We start from the raw sequence: 16,995 nt of genomic DNA, 5'->3' as shown, positions 1-16,995 counted from the left end.
AGACCAGAAGGAGGAACGCCCTAAGAGCTCGGTGTACTGAAAGCTGAAGTGAGATATGATGAGGGTCTGACTTAGAGCAGTACTGAGAGGGAAGAGGGGACGAACTGGAAAATTTTGAGAGGTTGAGCCCATGGGCCCGAGAATTTCTTGGCTGTGAAAAGTGAGAGGGAAGGCGCAACCTATATATTAAGTCCCAGGTTCTGACTAGAAGACTGTTGTGCTTTGTATTTTAGTTATTTTTATATTTCTTTCTACTTTGCAATTGAAGCTACCCACAAGTGTCATCTTTATAGCCTTCTCCCGTCTAGCATAGTGCCTACACTATCAAGATATTCAATATTTACTTATCAAAAAACCCACCCACCTCTTTTGAACTCTTTCAATGCATAATCTATACCCTCTTAATGCATTTTAAGACTGAAGAACTGACTGAAGAATTAACCATAGCATTGAGACACAACTAATTTCATACCCTTCTATGAACACTTAAAAACAACTTTAAGAATTACATTCAATTTGTTACAGAAACAGATTTTAAAAAATATTTTCCTTTTAAGAAGAAAAAGCATTACTAACATTGCAAAGCAGTGATAAAGATACTTTATTAAATTACCTCCAAAGTTATTATTATGAGATCAGATATACTGAAATTATATTCTTTTTGATTGTTACCAAAATGCTTTGAAAATTTAAATATTTATTGGTGATACCTATTTATTATAATGATTATGTATAACTACTTTTTAAACCAACTCAGGCAAAGCAAGCAGAAGACTGCTCTGAGAAATACAAAATGAAAAAAATTTTCAAATTAACATCAAATCTTCTTTTTCAAAATCTATTTTAAGTTCTAGGATGCAAAAATTTCCAAAGATGCCAACCTCTACAATACTCTAAACATTATTAAAAGTCTTAAAATTTCAAAAGTGAATAAAATTTCAAAATGCACTGATCTGGATTACTTGGATTAATTTTTCAATGAGAAATAAAATGTATATTGCATGAATGTGCTCAAAAATAATTTGGAAAACTATTTTGATAACCATGAAAACCAAACACCAAGTAGGATCTACAAACAAAAAACTAAGATATAATGTTAGAGCAGCATTTTCTACATCATGTCCATTTTCAATTTCATTGTTACCTTTAGCAGTTTAGTAGCCAGTTTTAAAACATTATTCACTAGTGTCAGTTCCTCCTTTTTGTTAGGTTTCTTCTCCATTTTCAAGTAGAGGTTTATCTTTTATTAAAAAGAATAAATAATTAAATATACTTAAAATTATAACAAATACTTTGTTTTTAAAAGGTATTTAGAGATATCTGCTAAAATAGTAGTAGTAGTTCTCTGGCTATTATTGAGATTATAGGTGATATTAATATTCTTCTTCATACTTAACCGTATATTCCAAATTTCCTACAGTGAACATATTATTTTATAATAAGAAAATAATAACTGTTATTTAAACTTTTCAAATGTAACTAAAAGCTGAAAGAAGGAAAACTGGATGCCATTATTTAAAATGCAAAACACCTTAGTCACAGAGTCAAATCAACCCTGAGAATAAATAATAACTGGAGTAAGTAAATCAATTGGTTTGTCTGCTACTTTCCCCTTTCCCTCTAATTGACTTGGTTTGACACAGCTACCAATTTTTAAAAATCAAACTATCCCTGATAAAATTACTCAACAAGTTCACTAGAAATAAGTTTGTTTAAATAATTCCTATGAAATGATAAGGAAAACGTTTAAACAAATTCATTCAAAATAAAGTTAAGCATCAAAATTACTATCCTTTATACTTTCTATTGAATGAAAGTTTATTCAAATACGGCTCTGCTACACTGCAAAGCAAACATACCCCACTAATGGTTTAAAATTCATAATTTCTACAAATGCTACTTCCTTCTTATCAAATGAATATGTGACATAAAAACAGTAGATTAGACTTGAGGTCTGCATCAAGGCAGAAACACTGAAGAAAGGCTTGTGCCCTATCAAATTTCAAGTTTTGCTCTATAACACAAATGGTCTTAATCTAATAACATAGGTTCCTGAAAATTTTAAAGTAAATATGGGACTTCCCTGGTGGTGCAGTGGATAAGAATCTGCCTGCTAATGCTGGGGACATGGGTTCGATCCCTGGTCCGGGAAGATCCCACATGCCGCGAAGCAACTAAGCCTGTGTGCCACGACTGCTGAGGCTGCGTTCTAGAGCCCGTGAGCCACAACCACTGAGCCCACGTACCACAACTACTGAAGCCCGTGCGCCTAGAGCCTGTGTTCCGCAACAAGAGAAGCCACCGCAATGAGAAGCCCACGCACCACAACAAAGAGTAGCCCCCGCTCACTGCAACTAGAGAAAGCCTGCGTGCAGCAACGAAGATCCAATGCAGCCAAAACTAAATAATTAATTAATTATAAAAAACTGAAGTAAATGTAAACATTTTAGTTTAATATGTAGACTACAGACATTAATTTAAAACATAATAAACATGCATTCTCACCTGTTCAGTAAGTAAAATTGAGGTATTGCTATATTTTTTACTTGTTTCTGATCCAAGGGTAACAAATCTTAGGAGAAAAAGTGTTAACGAGATGCACCAGATTACCAGTTCCCAATTGTAGTGACAATCAAGGAAGATCTCATGTACATGAAGCAACTAAAAGTGTATGAAAAAGGCAATATGAAGAAACAATATGACTCAAACAATTTCTTTTTAAAAGAAAATAACATTTTACTTCATACACATAGATCATGGATATAGAATTACATTTTTAAAACATTCCACATTTATTAGGAAATATTTTAAGCACATAAAAGGTATAATGTAATCAAAACCCATCTAGTTACTTTTGTCAAATCTTAATATTTTGCAATATTCTTTCAGATTTTTGAAAAATAGAAGATTAAAGATTCAGTTGAAGCCCCTTTAAACTTTTCCTTTCATCATTCCCCTTCTTCCCCACCCCTCTGTAAGGGTAATGAATTTTGCATTTACCTTTTCCATGCAGTTTTTATAGTTTAGCTACATATTTATCCTTAAACTATGTTATTTTATATATATTTTAGAATTTATATAAATGCTATCACATTGCCCATATCATTCTTCAATTTGCTTTTTATTCTACTGGATTTTTGTTTTCAAAGATTATCCATTTTTCCATGATACATTAAGCTCAAATTCATTCATTCTAACTCCTACAAAGGTACTACAGTAAAACGATCAACCACAGTGGATTGGCCTACTCTACCAATTAACATTTACTGTGTTGCCAATTTCCTTATTACAAACAATACTGCAATAAATATTCTCTTATGCATCTCGTCTCCTTGTGCACACATATAAGACTTTCTCGAGGAGTTAATAGCTAGGAGTAAAACTGCTGAGTCCTTGGATATTCACACATTCAACTTTAGTAGATATTACAAACTTGTCTCTGAAAACAGCTGTGCCAATTTATACTCTCAGCAGTGTATCAGTCTTCCCTTTGCCCTCATATTTGTCCACACTTGGTATTATTCAACTTCTTAGCACCAATCTGCCAATCTGATGAGTATAAATTGTTCTCTTACTGTTTTAATTTTACTTTTCCTGATTACTTAGGGAGAATGTATGTTGCATATGCTTATTAGTTACTGTGCTTCCTCTTCTGTAAGTTATCTTTTTATATTCTGTATCTAATTTTTTTCTATTACGTTGTCTGTTTTTTTTTATTGATTTGTAGATGTTATATATTCTGAATAACAAAGCTATTTAAATCATGTATTTTGCCAGTATCTCTTCCCAGACTCTCTTTTGTTGTTTATGGTGCCTTTTGCAGTACTTACAATTTTTAGGGAAGGGTAGGACAGAAGAAGAATATATGAGAGACTGCAGGTATCAGGCAAAAGTCTAAAATATTTACTGTCTGGCCCTTTACAGAGGAAGTTTGCTGATCTTTGGCTTATAGGAACAAAATTGATTCTTTTATGTTGATGTTATATCCATTTTTGTTGATCTTGAACTTCTAAAAAATGTATATTTTTAATAATTTGTCCTTAAAGTTACTTGAGTATTCTACACAATCATATAGTCTACAATGCTTTCTTTTCCGATCTTTATACAATTTCTTTTTCCTATCTTCACTGGTTAGTACCCTCCATTAAAATGCTGTCAAGAAGTTATAGAGAGGGTACCCGTCTCATTCCTGATTTTAAAGTAAATATCTCCAAGATAATAAATATCATATATATAATGTTTGCTCCAGTTTTTGAAAGATATACTTTTATCAAACTAAGAACAGTACTTTCCAGTCATTGTATGAATCTCCACTGAAATTTACCAATTTGTTTTCTGTAAATATGTAGATGATCAGATGATTTCTCCTTCTTTAATCAATTAAAGGAGTTCAAAGTAGATAAATGGCTTTTCTAAAGTTGAAAATCTTTGCATCCCAGGGATAGACTGTCTTGGTCATGGCATATTCAGTTATTAAATCGCTAGCTTCAGCTTTCTAGTATCTCTGAATCTAAGTTAGCTCACTGTTTCCTATTTTCATACTATCTGTCTGGTATTGGTAACAAGGTTATACTAAGTATATAAAATGAGTTGGGGGAATATTCCCTCTTCTACTCTCTAGATCTTTTGTGTAGGATTAGGATTACATTTGGCAAAATTCATCTGTAAAAACGACATGGGTCTAGATGATTTTTGTTGCTAGCAGATTTTCAAACTACTGAATCAGTACTGCTTTATGGTTTTAAGTCTTCTCAGCTTTTCAGTTACTTTTTGAGTCAGTTTTAATTAATACATTACGCATTTCTACAAAATAGTCCACTTAAGCTTTTGACTTCAGTGACAAAAGTAATTTATACTAGTATTCTTAAAAAAAAATTCTCAACTGTTTCAGTTTAATACTGTAATTTTTCTTTTTTAAACTGTGTTATTTGTTGGGGGCTTCCCTGGTGGCGCAGTGGTTGAGGGTCCGCCTGCCGGACTCAGGTTGCAGGGGACACAGGTTCGTGCCCTGGTCCGGGAAGATCCCACATGCTGCGAAGCGGCTGGGCCCGTGGGCCATGGCCGCTGAGCCTGCATGTCCGGAGCCTGTGCTCCACAACAGGAGAGGCCACAACAGTGAGAGGCCCACGTACCGCAAAAAAAAAAAAAAAAAAAAAAGTGTTATTTGTAAGTATGTTTTGAAATTTTCAAACGTATGGTTTTCTTGTTGCTGTCGTTTTCTACTTTAACTGCATACAGCTAGTGGTCTGTATGTTATCAACTGAGAATCACTTTGTCGCCTAGTACATGAGAAAGTTTTACAAACTGTTCTGTGCCTGAAAAGAATATGTATTGTCCAATTACAGAACAAAATTTTTAACTATCTTGTTGAGATACATGTCTCTATTGTATTTTCGTCTGCTTAATCTATCAATTATGAAAGAAATGCATTATATCTTCCCAATGTGGTATTCTGTCAATTTCTCACTACAGTGCTATTGATTTTGACTGTATATAGGTATGTTTGAAGTTATGGAATCACATGCATACAAATTTGGAATTATTAGATCTTCCTGATGAATAATTCTCTAAATTTTTGTCAGGTTTCTCTTTATTCCCAATTACGCTTCTTAGGTTACAGTCTCCTTCATCTGATATTAATGTAAGTTCACCAGCTTTCTCTTGGCTAGTATTTATCTGCAATATATTTTTCTATCTTTTTACATTCAAAACTTTTCAATGTTATTACGTTTCATGTGTCTTTTGTTGATAGCAATCGATAGATTTTATGTTCATTAGAGACAACTACTACAGCATGTACTTCAGGAACATGGAAATTAAACCTTGAAGAAAAGACTGAAATGCAATAAGCAATTGTGAGTAAACAAATCAGTCTTTTTCCTTTTGGTTGCTTTTAGATTCTTCTCTGTTTTTGGTGTTCTGCAGTTTTTCTATAATGTGTCTAAGTGTCGATTTATTTTTATTGTGGCTTCTTGTTCTTGTTGTGCCTCCTAAACCTGAAAATTAATGTCCTCCATCAATTCAGAAAAACTCTTAGCCATTATCTCTCCAAATATTGCTCTCCCTCTTCTTTCCATCTGAAATTCCTATTAGATATATGTTGGACCTCCCAACTGTCTCAATCTCCTTTTCATATTTCCATCTTGTCATCTCTGTTCTATATTCTAGGTAATTTCTTCTATCTCCCACTTCACTCTCTTTAGCTGTCTTAAATCTGCTATTTATTCTGTTCGTTGTGTTTTAATAATAATGTCAGTAACTGTATTTTTTTACCTCTATGAAGCAATGCTTGGTTCTTTTTCAAATCTGTTTTTTCTTAGTGTTATATACATCGTCAATCATTTTAAACAACCTTACAGTTTATCTGACCAGATCTGAAGTAGCTGGAGATGTACTCCTGCTGTGTGTTAATCTGTTGACTCACTCATGTTGGATTGTTTTTTCATGTGTTCTGAAACCTGAAGGGGCTTTATCTGTGGAAATCCTGTGAGGCCTAGGGTTGATGTCACATCTCCAAGAACAGTCTTGGTTTTGTTTCTTCCAGGTATCCAGGAGTCTAGTATTACTTTTTATATTAACTTCTTGACACAGGGGTTTACAGGACAAGATCTGTAATGTACACTTGAACCCTGAACCTGTGTGAAAGGCAGACCTACAGTTATATATTCTTAGGAGAGACTTTCCCTGCCTCCTTGTCAAAATCCAGGCAGAATCAGACAAGCTTCCTTATTATCTTTCTGTGCTGTTAGGCACACTGTTTTTCTTATTCCACCTTTTCACTCAGACTATAGCCCTTTGAGGATTCTGGCCTTATAGTGTATGTATAAGGAGGTATGGCAGGTCAAGGCCTCATCTTCTTGTCCTCATATGGGTATAAAGTCTCAAATCTCTCAGATACTAACACTGACAATGTACCTCACCATAACATTAACACATATAATTAATTGCTGTTTTTCAGTTTTATCTTCATTTTTGGCCCCTTACTGTCTTATAAACTCAGACATATATGTAATATGTATATAAAAAAGCTCATTTATGTATATTAAAAGGCTGTGTTTTTTCCCAGAATTGTATGATGTTCTAAAGCAGAAGAATTTTCAGGTAATCTAGTATGTCTTATTACTGGAAATGGAAGTTTAAATTTCATAGCATAGAATATATCCTGAGATATTTTTGTGCTTCCTGATTAATCTTGGTCAATGAGAATTCTTTTTCAGAGCATGAGGCAGTCAACTCACAGTGACAATTCAGATACAAAATAAAAGAATTAATATTAAATGTGAAGAAAGCAGAGATTCATGGAAAATAGTCTGAAAATTTTCTTAACTCTAACTCATAAGTTTGTTTTGGGAAATAAAGATAACCAGGTGAATTGTAGACAACAACTAATTATTATATGTTCAATCAATAGACCCCTGAGAATAAGCTAGCTGCTGTTCATGACATAGATGAGTAACATGCATTTATTTATTCTACAGAAAAAAACCTGTAAAAAGTCAATGTCAAATTACTTATTACTTTGATCGTTTATTATTAGAAAGTTGAATATTTATAGATCTGATTATCTAATTTCTACAGAACAAGTTAACTCACCTGGGCACAACAGATAAATACAACTGAGATAGTTAACAAGAAAGCAGATGAAACTATGACATCAACTGATCGCTGAGGACCTCGACGCTGGGGAAAAAACGGAAAACACTTTTAAATATATTTACTAATTAGCAGCTAATTCCATGCTTTCAATTTAGGTATTGATCCACCACTGCACGTTGATCATAGCTTACAGCACTGAGAATATACCTAATTTGTGAGATGAATTCTAATTATAGTGTTACTATTTCCTGAGGATTTGCAACACAGTGAAAATGGTGAATATACAGCCTAGAATTCTTAGGTTAACTTCCAAATATTCCATTTTGTCAAACACTAATCATTTATTCAACATGTTTTTTTGAGCATCTGCTCAGAATGAGGCACAGTGCTAGGAGCTGGGAACACAGCAGGGAACAAAACAGACATGGACTCTATCATCACAGGAACTTGTTGGGAGTCAGACATCAAGCTCATAGTCACAGATGAATACATAAGTTGTGAGGAGTGCTACGAAGGAAAGGTATAGAATGCTTTGAGAAAATTGGTAGGGAGTTTGGTGTAAATATCACTTCCTTAGGGAGATCTTCCCAGGCCCATACTCCTAACTCCCAAAAAGATTATGTAGGCCTGGGAAGCTCTCTCCAAGGAAGTGATATTTACACCAAACTAAGGTGCAGGAGCATGATGGCACATGGCAGTGTTGTTGGTAGAAGGAAGGGCATGTCCAAGAGTATAAAACAGAAAAGATCATAGTGCATTCAAAGAACTGAAGCAGTGTAGTATGGCTGGAACGCAGGGAAGAAAGTGTTTCAAAACGAGACAAGAGGGACAGGCTATCCACAGGAGCTAGGTCATCAAGGGCATTATAAGCCCTGCTAAGATCTTGTTGTTCATCCTAAGATCAATGGAGAACCTTCAGAAAGCTTAAGAATATGTTCAAATATACATTTTTAAGACATCTCTGGTAGCAAACTGAAGAAAATATTAGAAGGAGAAAATAGGAATGCTGTGAGGCCAGTTAAAAGGCAGCTGCAGTAGTCCAATGCAGAAGATGATGGGTGGCTGCAATTAGGGTGGTGGAAATGGGAAAAAAAAAAAAAAAAAAAAAAAAAGATATATTTTGGAAGCAGAAAGGGTGGGAAATGGTGATAAACTGAATGTTGGAAATGCAAGAGAGGAAGTCAGTACTGAGGATAATTCCTAGGTCTGGAGTTACATATTTCCCTCACTGAAGTGTAAGCTCCTAAGGGTAGAGATTTTTATCTCATCAATAGTGAATGGAACATGGTTAACGTTAAATAAATGTTTATTGAATAAAATAATCAATGCACAAAAGAATACAATACCTACTTAGGGTTGATAATGAGGGGAAATTTTAGGTGGCTTCTCACTAAGACAGGGAACAAAGATCATATCTATCCTTCCAGAAGTGTCACAGTGAGGAAAAAATAATCTACACCAATCTGTAGCATCTCCCAGTGGAGACTAACTTAGCTGAATTTAACAAGCTAAATAAATAAACAGAATAATGAATTTTTTAAATAGAAGTGTAGATAGTGCATATTTTTTCTACTTCTTTCCTTGTTACTTCAAAATGAAAAGCATTAAAGACCTAAGTATGTTAGAGGATAGTTGGCCTTTAGGTCAATTTTATTAAGACATGATTACTCCATACATAATGAAATTCACTGCTAATGCAACAAATAATCCTCAGAAGAAGTGTTTTCCTAAAACTAATTCAGATGTTTCCCATTTCCCTCCTGAGTTTTTATATCTTAATTCCATAATTAGGAAAGTTATTTTAAAAGATTAAGGAAAAAGAATGGCATGAAAAGGACGGCTTAGAATTGCAAGCTAAAATTTCCAAATAGTAATAGGCCACTTCAGCGACTCACTGACAGATTTTTTTTTTTTATTCGTTTTTTTAAGCAGTGGGCTCCCTCTGCTGGCTTGTGATAATAATTCTAGGTAGAAACAAAATCTTTAATCTAGCTTTTGAATGAGTAGAAGTTGGTAAGATTTATGAACAAAGATAAATTTAGGACAATCTGATCTTGAATCATCTACCTAAAATGCATTTAAGCCTTTCAGACTTCAGATGTTTTACTGTAAAGAACCAGTTTAACATTTATTTTGAATTTCTGCATATGGATCAAAATGAACACTAAGTGTGGCCATATAGCACCATATGAGTACAAATCTGACTATAAATCTAAACATACATACATAATGACAAAGAAACTGGAACTATGAGAGGGAGCCAGCACGTTAAGAGTACTTTTATCACTACCATTCTACCTTAAGATAGGACCGGAGAGAGAGCCACATTTTTATATTCTGTACTTTCTTCAATCGGAAATGGGGAACCTCAGATTTTCGAGCCCTCCTTGCCGATGTTAAATGTCCAAAGAGTTTTGCAAAAAGTAATCGCTAAAAAAGATTAAAATAAAAGTTAATTTTCAAGTAGATTACCATATAAAAACAAAAATCAACAAAATAAGGATTATTAAGATTTTATTTGGTTACGTATTACAAAAACAAAATAGGAAAATAATTAGCAGCTCAAAATGATTTAATGAAATTCTAAAATACTTCAGGAATACCTTGAATATTATGAAAAGGATGAAATATTCTCTATTCAGAAGTCTATATTATACCCACCTGTTTATAAGTTCTTTCTGCTACACAGAGCAAAAAAAAGAAAATCCACACAAGAGACACACGAACCACAAAACTTATTATAACCATAGAAAGAACTATGACATCTTCATTAGAACCAAATGCAATCACATAAAGTTCTGAAGCAGAATGTGCTGTGAGTTGATCCAAGTCTGTAGCTTGAGAGAGTCGGAAAACAAATGGAGTTAAACCCAGGATTAGAGAGATTGCGTTTCCAAAAATCTGGTATCCTATTCCTGGTATATGGCTGTTTACCTTTATAGAGAGAGAGGAAAAAAGAAAAAAAAAAAAAACTTACACAAATTTTATCTACAGTAAAATAAATTCCTAATGAAGCATTATTTTACTTATAGCAATATGAAATAATTTTGTTAAAATATATTAGTTTTAATACATGAAAAATGAAATTTAAATTTACTCAAAGTCTGTAAGTCATTATTTTTTCAGTTTTTAAAAACACTTCATTATTAGATCTCTAACTCACTAAGTAGATGCAAAAGGATTTACTAACCCGGTCTTAACCGGGATCTTGAAAAAAAATTCTATTTATCTCATTAAAAAGTTAGAAATACTTACAAACACTGCAATATTGAAAAGAATGAGGAGATCTCATATACACTTAAATTCAGTTACAGAAAAAAATCTAGAATTATATACTTACTCGATAAATTTATAATTTGTGTTTTACTTCAAAGAGTTCAATATACAAATGGATATCTCCTTAAACTCTAAAACCATTATCTTTTATATACATACACACATATATATTTTTTTCTGAAACCATTTCAGAAGAGAGACTATGCTAGAGGGGTAAAAATTAAATAAGAGGGGGGAAAAAGGGCGGGGGAATTATAAAAAAAGGAAGTTGGAAATTAAATAATGGGAAAATATAAAATTGGTAGGACTGGGAGGGATCTTAAATATCATCTAGCTACCTTTTTATCATGATATTACAGAGTATGTAAAAATTCCCAGATACTTAAGGTACAGAATATCACCTAGATCCAAGTCTTTAGGGACTCCTTGTCAATAGCTTTTCATAGCTCACACTGAGATATGTAATAGGACGTGAAGTAGATCAATTTCTGAAACCAGTTATTTTAATTCCTGTCCCACATAACGTGTGCACAAAAGTTCTAGTTAACAATACACAAGAAATTTAAAATTGCAACTTAAATCATGCTTAGTTGTCCAGAGGAATCAAGTAAAATTTAAAAAGTAGTAATGATCTAATAAGAGAAATAATAATAGAAACTGAAATTAAAATCCATAGTATTTATACTCTACATCTTCAAATAACTCAAGATTTTTACTAGTTGCATTACTTCTATATATTTAAGTTGGCAAGCATCAATACAAATTTTCCAGTTTGATTTTTTTTTTAATGTTTTGGGTAGTAATAAATAAATGAACCATGATAAATGATACAGGAAAATAAGTTTCCATCAACACTTGTATATATCTAGCAGCTCCTAAATTTGACCCATTGAAAGCAAAAAAAAACCATAAAAGTAGAAAATTTTAGACTGTATCATCTCTTCTTAATCAGAATATGAAACATTAAAAGGTGAGAGTGATTTGGTAACAAATCACTGTTGAAATCACTGTTTAAATACAAATTAACTTTTTCAGGTTGAAGAAATGAGGTGAGTAGATTATACAGTATTTCAGTAATCATTTAATATATTAATAATCACTGTCTAAATAAATAAAATTTAAAAACTCACTCTGTTCATTATCATTCCACTGATTTCAAGTACAGACATGTCTGCTTTCTTGCAGTCATTGCCTTCCCATACGATAGCGCTTATTTTTTCTAATCCCGGGTGGGAACTATGGAGCCAGGGCAAATGACTCTATAAAAAAAAAAAGAAATTGGTGAATATATTAACTGCATTTCATAATTAAGATATATATGTGTGTATATATCTGTATACACACCCAATTTTATCTACACTAAAAAATAGAAATTGGTGAATGCACTTACATTTATAGAATATATGTATCTGTACAAAGCTATATTGTGTACAATTTCAATGACACTAAAATTCTATCTTAGGGCTTCCCTGGTGGCGCAGTGGTTGAGAGTCCGCCTGCCGATGCAGGGGACACGGGTTCATGTGCCTATGCTCCGCAACGGGAGAGGCCACAACAGTGAGAGGCCCGCGTACCACAAAAAAATCAGTTAGCATATACACTGAACAGATGGCGTAAGAAATTATGTTTATAAAAATGCATAAGTTAGGAACTTTCTGTAACACCTATTAGGCAACCTACTGTTCAAAAATACTCTAAAATTTGTCAGCAAAAGCACTTAGTCGTCAATCTGTCTACATAACTCTTAATATACAAGTGTTCAAAGACAAATGCACATTAAATTCATATTACTAATTGTTCATACTACTGAATGTCCAACTTATGATCATTCAATACAAAAGAATGATAGCTGAGGTATGAACCTCTTTGAAGGACTAAACAGTGATACAATCTCATTCAGAAAGAGATACAAACTTACTCTTAATATTTGATTTAGTTACTTTTCTGATTTTTTAATCTAGCAATTCTCCAAAGGATCAATTTAACTTTTTTCCCCCTTGGAGCAAATATTGTGAACTGAAGCACCTAGAGATAGAAGGACTCTCCCAACTAGAATAACGTATCTCTCAAAGTTTCAAGGAACAGAAAAAGGTAAAAAGAAAAACTGAAAGCTTTAATGCAAAAAAATCAGATACTTAAAGTTGGGGTTTTTTGTTTGTTTCAGATCTATAATTAAAAGAATAAAACTTCAAAATAGGATAGTTGGGGGTTAAAGATGGCAACAAAATTAATAAAATACTAATATTTACATTATCAGATATTGATAGAAATAACACTAAAAGATTAGCCCCAGAATGGGATAAATTTGATAAATTTGTTTTATTACATTACATTATTTCTAAGTTATTTTTATAACATATTTCATTGAAATAACTTCTAACAATGAACAGAAGAATCTACTTCAGAATATTCTTTGAGGACAAAAACGTGATTGAAATATGGTAAAGATATGCTTCTGTAAACTTAAGGAAGATATTTTCCTCTAGGGGAAGTAAAGTTGCATTGACTTATTTCAGTTAAAGGTATAAAATAATAATACAATAATATGTAAGAAAATAGACATGGGAATTATTTTGACCTCGTACATTAATTTTCTTTATGAACAATTATATAGGCAAACCATAATGCCAGTAGTTATGCTACTGGCAAAGCTCTTTTACATTTAGTTATTTGGCTATCAAGAGGTTTTCTGTAAAAATTTATCTGTTCCAAAGATATAGTATTTTAATATACATTAACCTTCACAGTATATATTTCACTACTGGAGAGCCTTAGGATCTATGAGATACTAGTTATTAACTATCCACTTAATTCCTCAAATTACATTTTATAATTTTTCCCCAAACAAAATACTCTAGTTTGGGATAAAAATAATTTGCACCAAAATATGTATCAAAATTTCCCTGGAACTTTAATAATTATGAAACATAATGGAACTAAAAAGCTAAGAACAAGTATGAAAAGCTGAATGGAAAGAGTGTTAAGCTACAGAGATAACAGATTAAAACACCAATATACAGGCTTTTTTTTTTTCTTTTAATTCTCAGTCTGTAACAGTGAATTACATGAAGCAAGACATACAATACCGAGAATGTACATCTAGAGACAGAAATAGGAAATCAAAAAGTTCTTCACTCTACTTCCAAAAGTACTCATTTTGCACCGGTACCTTCTAACTAGCATTTGATAGCATTTTCCTATTTCCAGAAAGGCAAAAGGCAAGAGAGTAGAGAGCAACTAGAAACTGGAGAATTTTAAAACAAAGATACAGGGGCGTGTGGGTGTGAAGTATACTCAAAAATAGGGGAAATGGGGATGTATGTATAAGTACAGCTGATTCACTTTGTTATGCAGCAGAAACTAACACACCATTGTAAAGCAATTATACTCCAATAAAGATGTTAAAAATTTTTTAAAAATATTGTACAAATATGTACTGCCTTCAGTACATGAGACTTTTTTAAAAAGTTTCAAAGAAAACATCAGAGCAAATCATTCCCTTTTATAATTTTATGATATAGATTCTTCTTAGTTACGTTTTTCAAACTAAAATTTGGAACTCTTGCAATGGTTGCTCTTTATCCTCATCAAAATCTCAACTGCTTTGCTCCCTGTTCATTCACAACTGCCTGGAAACCTTAACACTTTAAATGGCAGCATGTTTTATTTCAGATAAATTCACCATGACAATTGCTTTCCTGAAGTTTCCACCTGTGGTAACTATAGCCATTAAAATATGGCTTTACCCACTGAAGAATTAATTTCACTTGAATGTGGCTTTATATTTTATTATATACTCAGCCGTGACTACAGGAGAAAAATTTTCTCTTTTAGAAATGTTTCAGTAACTATTCACCAAGAAAATAAAACAAAACTACAAATTTGGTGACATACTGACTAGAACACACTGATTCAAATACTCAGTGCTTCTGCACATGAGGAGAAATTTTTCAGTCTTCATGGTAGGCAGAAAAGGGTCCTCCAAACCTAATACAGACCTTAGTCAAACAAGAAAAAAAGCAGGCAGCTTTTCATTAAAGGGAGCTAATTTCAGCTAAAACTGAAAACATGAGCTTATTTTTTAGGAGCCTGAGAATACAAAATGTGTGTATAATCAAGTATATAACCCAAAAGCAAAACCAAAGTAAACCTAGAATACTATAATTAATATGCAGAGTAGAACATTAAAAAATGTTTATTTTACCAAAAAAAGAAGCAGAGTAGTGTGACAGATTTAGGACCAATTCTGTAGAGCATTCATTAAAACAAAATTTTTAATCATTTAAGAAAGGCCTAATTGGCATGTTTTGAAATTTTTTATTTTGTTTCATTCATTCACTCAACTAATATTAAACACCTACTATGTACCAGGCACTGTGTGATACAACAATGAGCAAAACAACACATGGTCCCTGCCTCTGTGCCACTTATGGGATTGCTGGGAAAATGGCTCACAGGCGTTTTCCTAAACCTCAATTCCAGTTATTATCCTCTGTGACTTAGATGAATACACAGATGACTCATCCAACACCCTTTTCTCATGCATTGTTCATTGTTTTTTTCACTTCTTAAATTCCAGGGAGCTTTGGCTATTCCCATGGCCACACCCTGGACCCTGTCACCACAAATTGCTCTACATCTGAAATGAGTCTCCAGCCACAGCCTCTCATCTTACCAGGTCTCTCAAACCTTCAATTCAAAACACACTCTTCCCTGAACATACCTATTCTTCAACCTATCAGTCCCTTCTTGGTTTCATTTCCTTCTCAATCTAACATGTCTAGATTTTTACCATATCCATTATTTCAACCAGCATATCATCCTCTCTCCTGTCCCTTGAATAGCAACTATTTAGCACCTACACTGTATGACTTTGGGTGCATTATTTAATTCTGAGCCTCCATTTTCTCATCTACGAAACAAAAAATAACCTACATTGTTATAGGTCATGTGGATTGTATGAGACAATGCATCTAGATTACTTTGCACAGTGGAAGATATATAATAAATGCTTATTAAATGTTTGCTACTATTATAGTTATTCCAACTATATTCCAGAGAATAGCATACAACTATGTAGAACAGGCAACTACAAATTCATAGTTTCAGATTCCAACTGGACCTTCAACCACGTGGCAGTGTGACTCTTTTTAATGTGTTACTTGGCTTGAACACAAGCAAACACAAACTCTCTCCCCATCATCTCCATTTCCCACAAATGAAAATGTCAAGCCTTCACCACCATCCACAAGCCCCTTATTCATCTCACTTCTTTACTGTTAATAGACCACCTGGCCTCCTGCACATCAAAGAACAGAGATCATCAGGCAGTAACTCCCTTGTGGTCTTACCTGCTTCGTGCACTCTTCCTCCTCCTATTTCAGCAGAGGACGTGTTCCTCGTCCTGCAGGAGGCTAAGCTTCCTAATCATGCCTCCCCTCCAGAACCCTAATCATTCAACAACTTCTGTACCTCTTCAATTCTTCCCTGTTTTTCCTCCTATGCACATAAGTGCTCAAGTATCTCACATCTTCACATTTAGGAGGTGGGGACCAAAACATTCCTTCAGTTTCTCCAACCTGTCAGGGCCATGCTTCTTAAACCTCATTCCTCATTTTCACCCCTCAGCCCTCTGTAGCAAAGCTTCTTTCCGCTGACAGTTTTCCTGAAGCTGAAGCCAAAATGAATGGATATATTTTTAAGAGAAACATTTCAATCAGATCGAGAATAATAATACTTGGTTTTATATTTATTTTACCCCCATTTGCTCCGGGTATTTTAATTTACAAAAATTACAGACAAAATTGAAACTTACTTTGTACCCTTCCCTGCTCTCATTCCCTTTTTAATTCCCCAGATCTATTATCCCAAATTTGGTGTTCATTATTCCCTTGCATGTTTTTATATGCTTACTGCATATGCTTTTATTCATAAACAATATATAACCTTGCATCTTTTAAAACTTCATTATAAATGGTATATTGTACGTATAATTCTGAAACTTGCTTTTTTATTCAAAGTTATATTCACAAGATTTATTCTTTTTGATATATGTAACTGAGTTCATTCAATTTCACTGCTGTATATTGTTTTACCATATGCCATGATTTATTAATTCTACTA

The 16,995-nt window shown here is 33.3% G+C and overlaps 1 protein-coding gene across 4 annotated transcripts in view; it reads right to left on the bottom strand.

Moving 5' to 3' along the window:
• The window catches only part of PHTF2 (putative homeodomain transcription factor 2), a 142,920-nt gene that overhangs the window by 34,131 nt on the left and 91,794 nt on the right, over positions 1–16,995 (bottom strand). For all 4 annotated transcript variants that reach the window (XM_024738099.1, XM_024738102.1, XM_024738101.1 and 1 more), the window contains 6 exons: positions 12,003–12,131; positions 10,258–10,530; positions 9,895–10,026; positions 7,594–7,680; positions 2,506–2,661; positions 1,145–1,240 (listed from right to left, as the gene is read on the bottom strand). In XM_024738099.1, the coding sequence (XP_024593867.1) occupies positions 1,145–1,240; positions 2,506–2,661; positions 7,594–7,680; positions 9,895–10,026; positions 10,258–10,530; positions 12,003–12,131 (873 nt within the window). The remainder of the gene's footprint in view (positions 1–1,144; positions 1,241–2,505; positions 2,662–7,593; positions 7,681–9,894; positions 10,027–10,257; positions 10,531–12,002; positions 12,132–16,995) is intronic.

This window comes from Neophocaena asiaeorientalis, unplaced genomic scaffold, assembly GCF_003031525.2.
Source record: "Neophocaena asiaeorientalis asiaeorientalis breed wild unplaced genomic scaffold, Neophocaena_asiaeorientalis_V1.1 scaffold170, whole genome shotgun sequence".
NCBI classification, from domain to species: Eukaryota; Metazoa; Chordata; class Mammalia; order Artiodactyla; family Phocoenidae; genus Neophocaena; species Neophocaena asiaeorientalis.
Note: the sequence above shows the minus strand (reverse complement) of the source record. Positions and strands in the feature narration are given on the sequence as shown.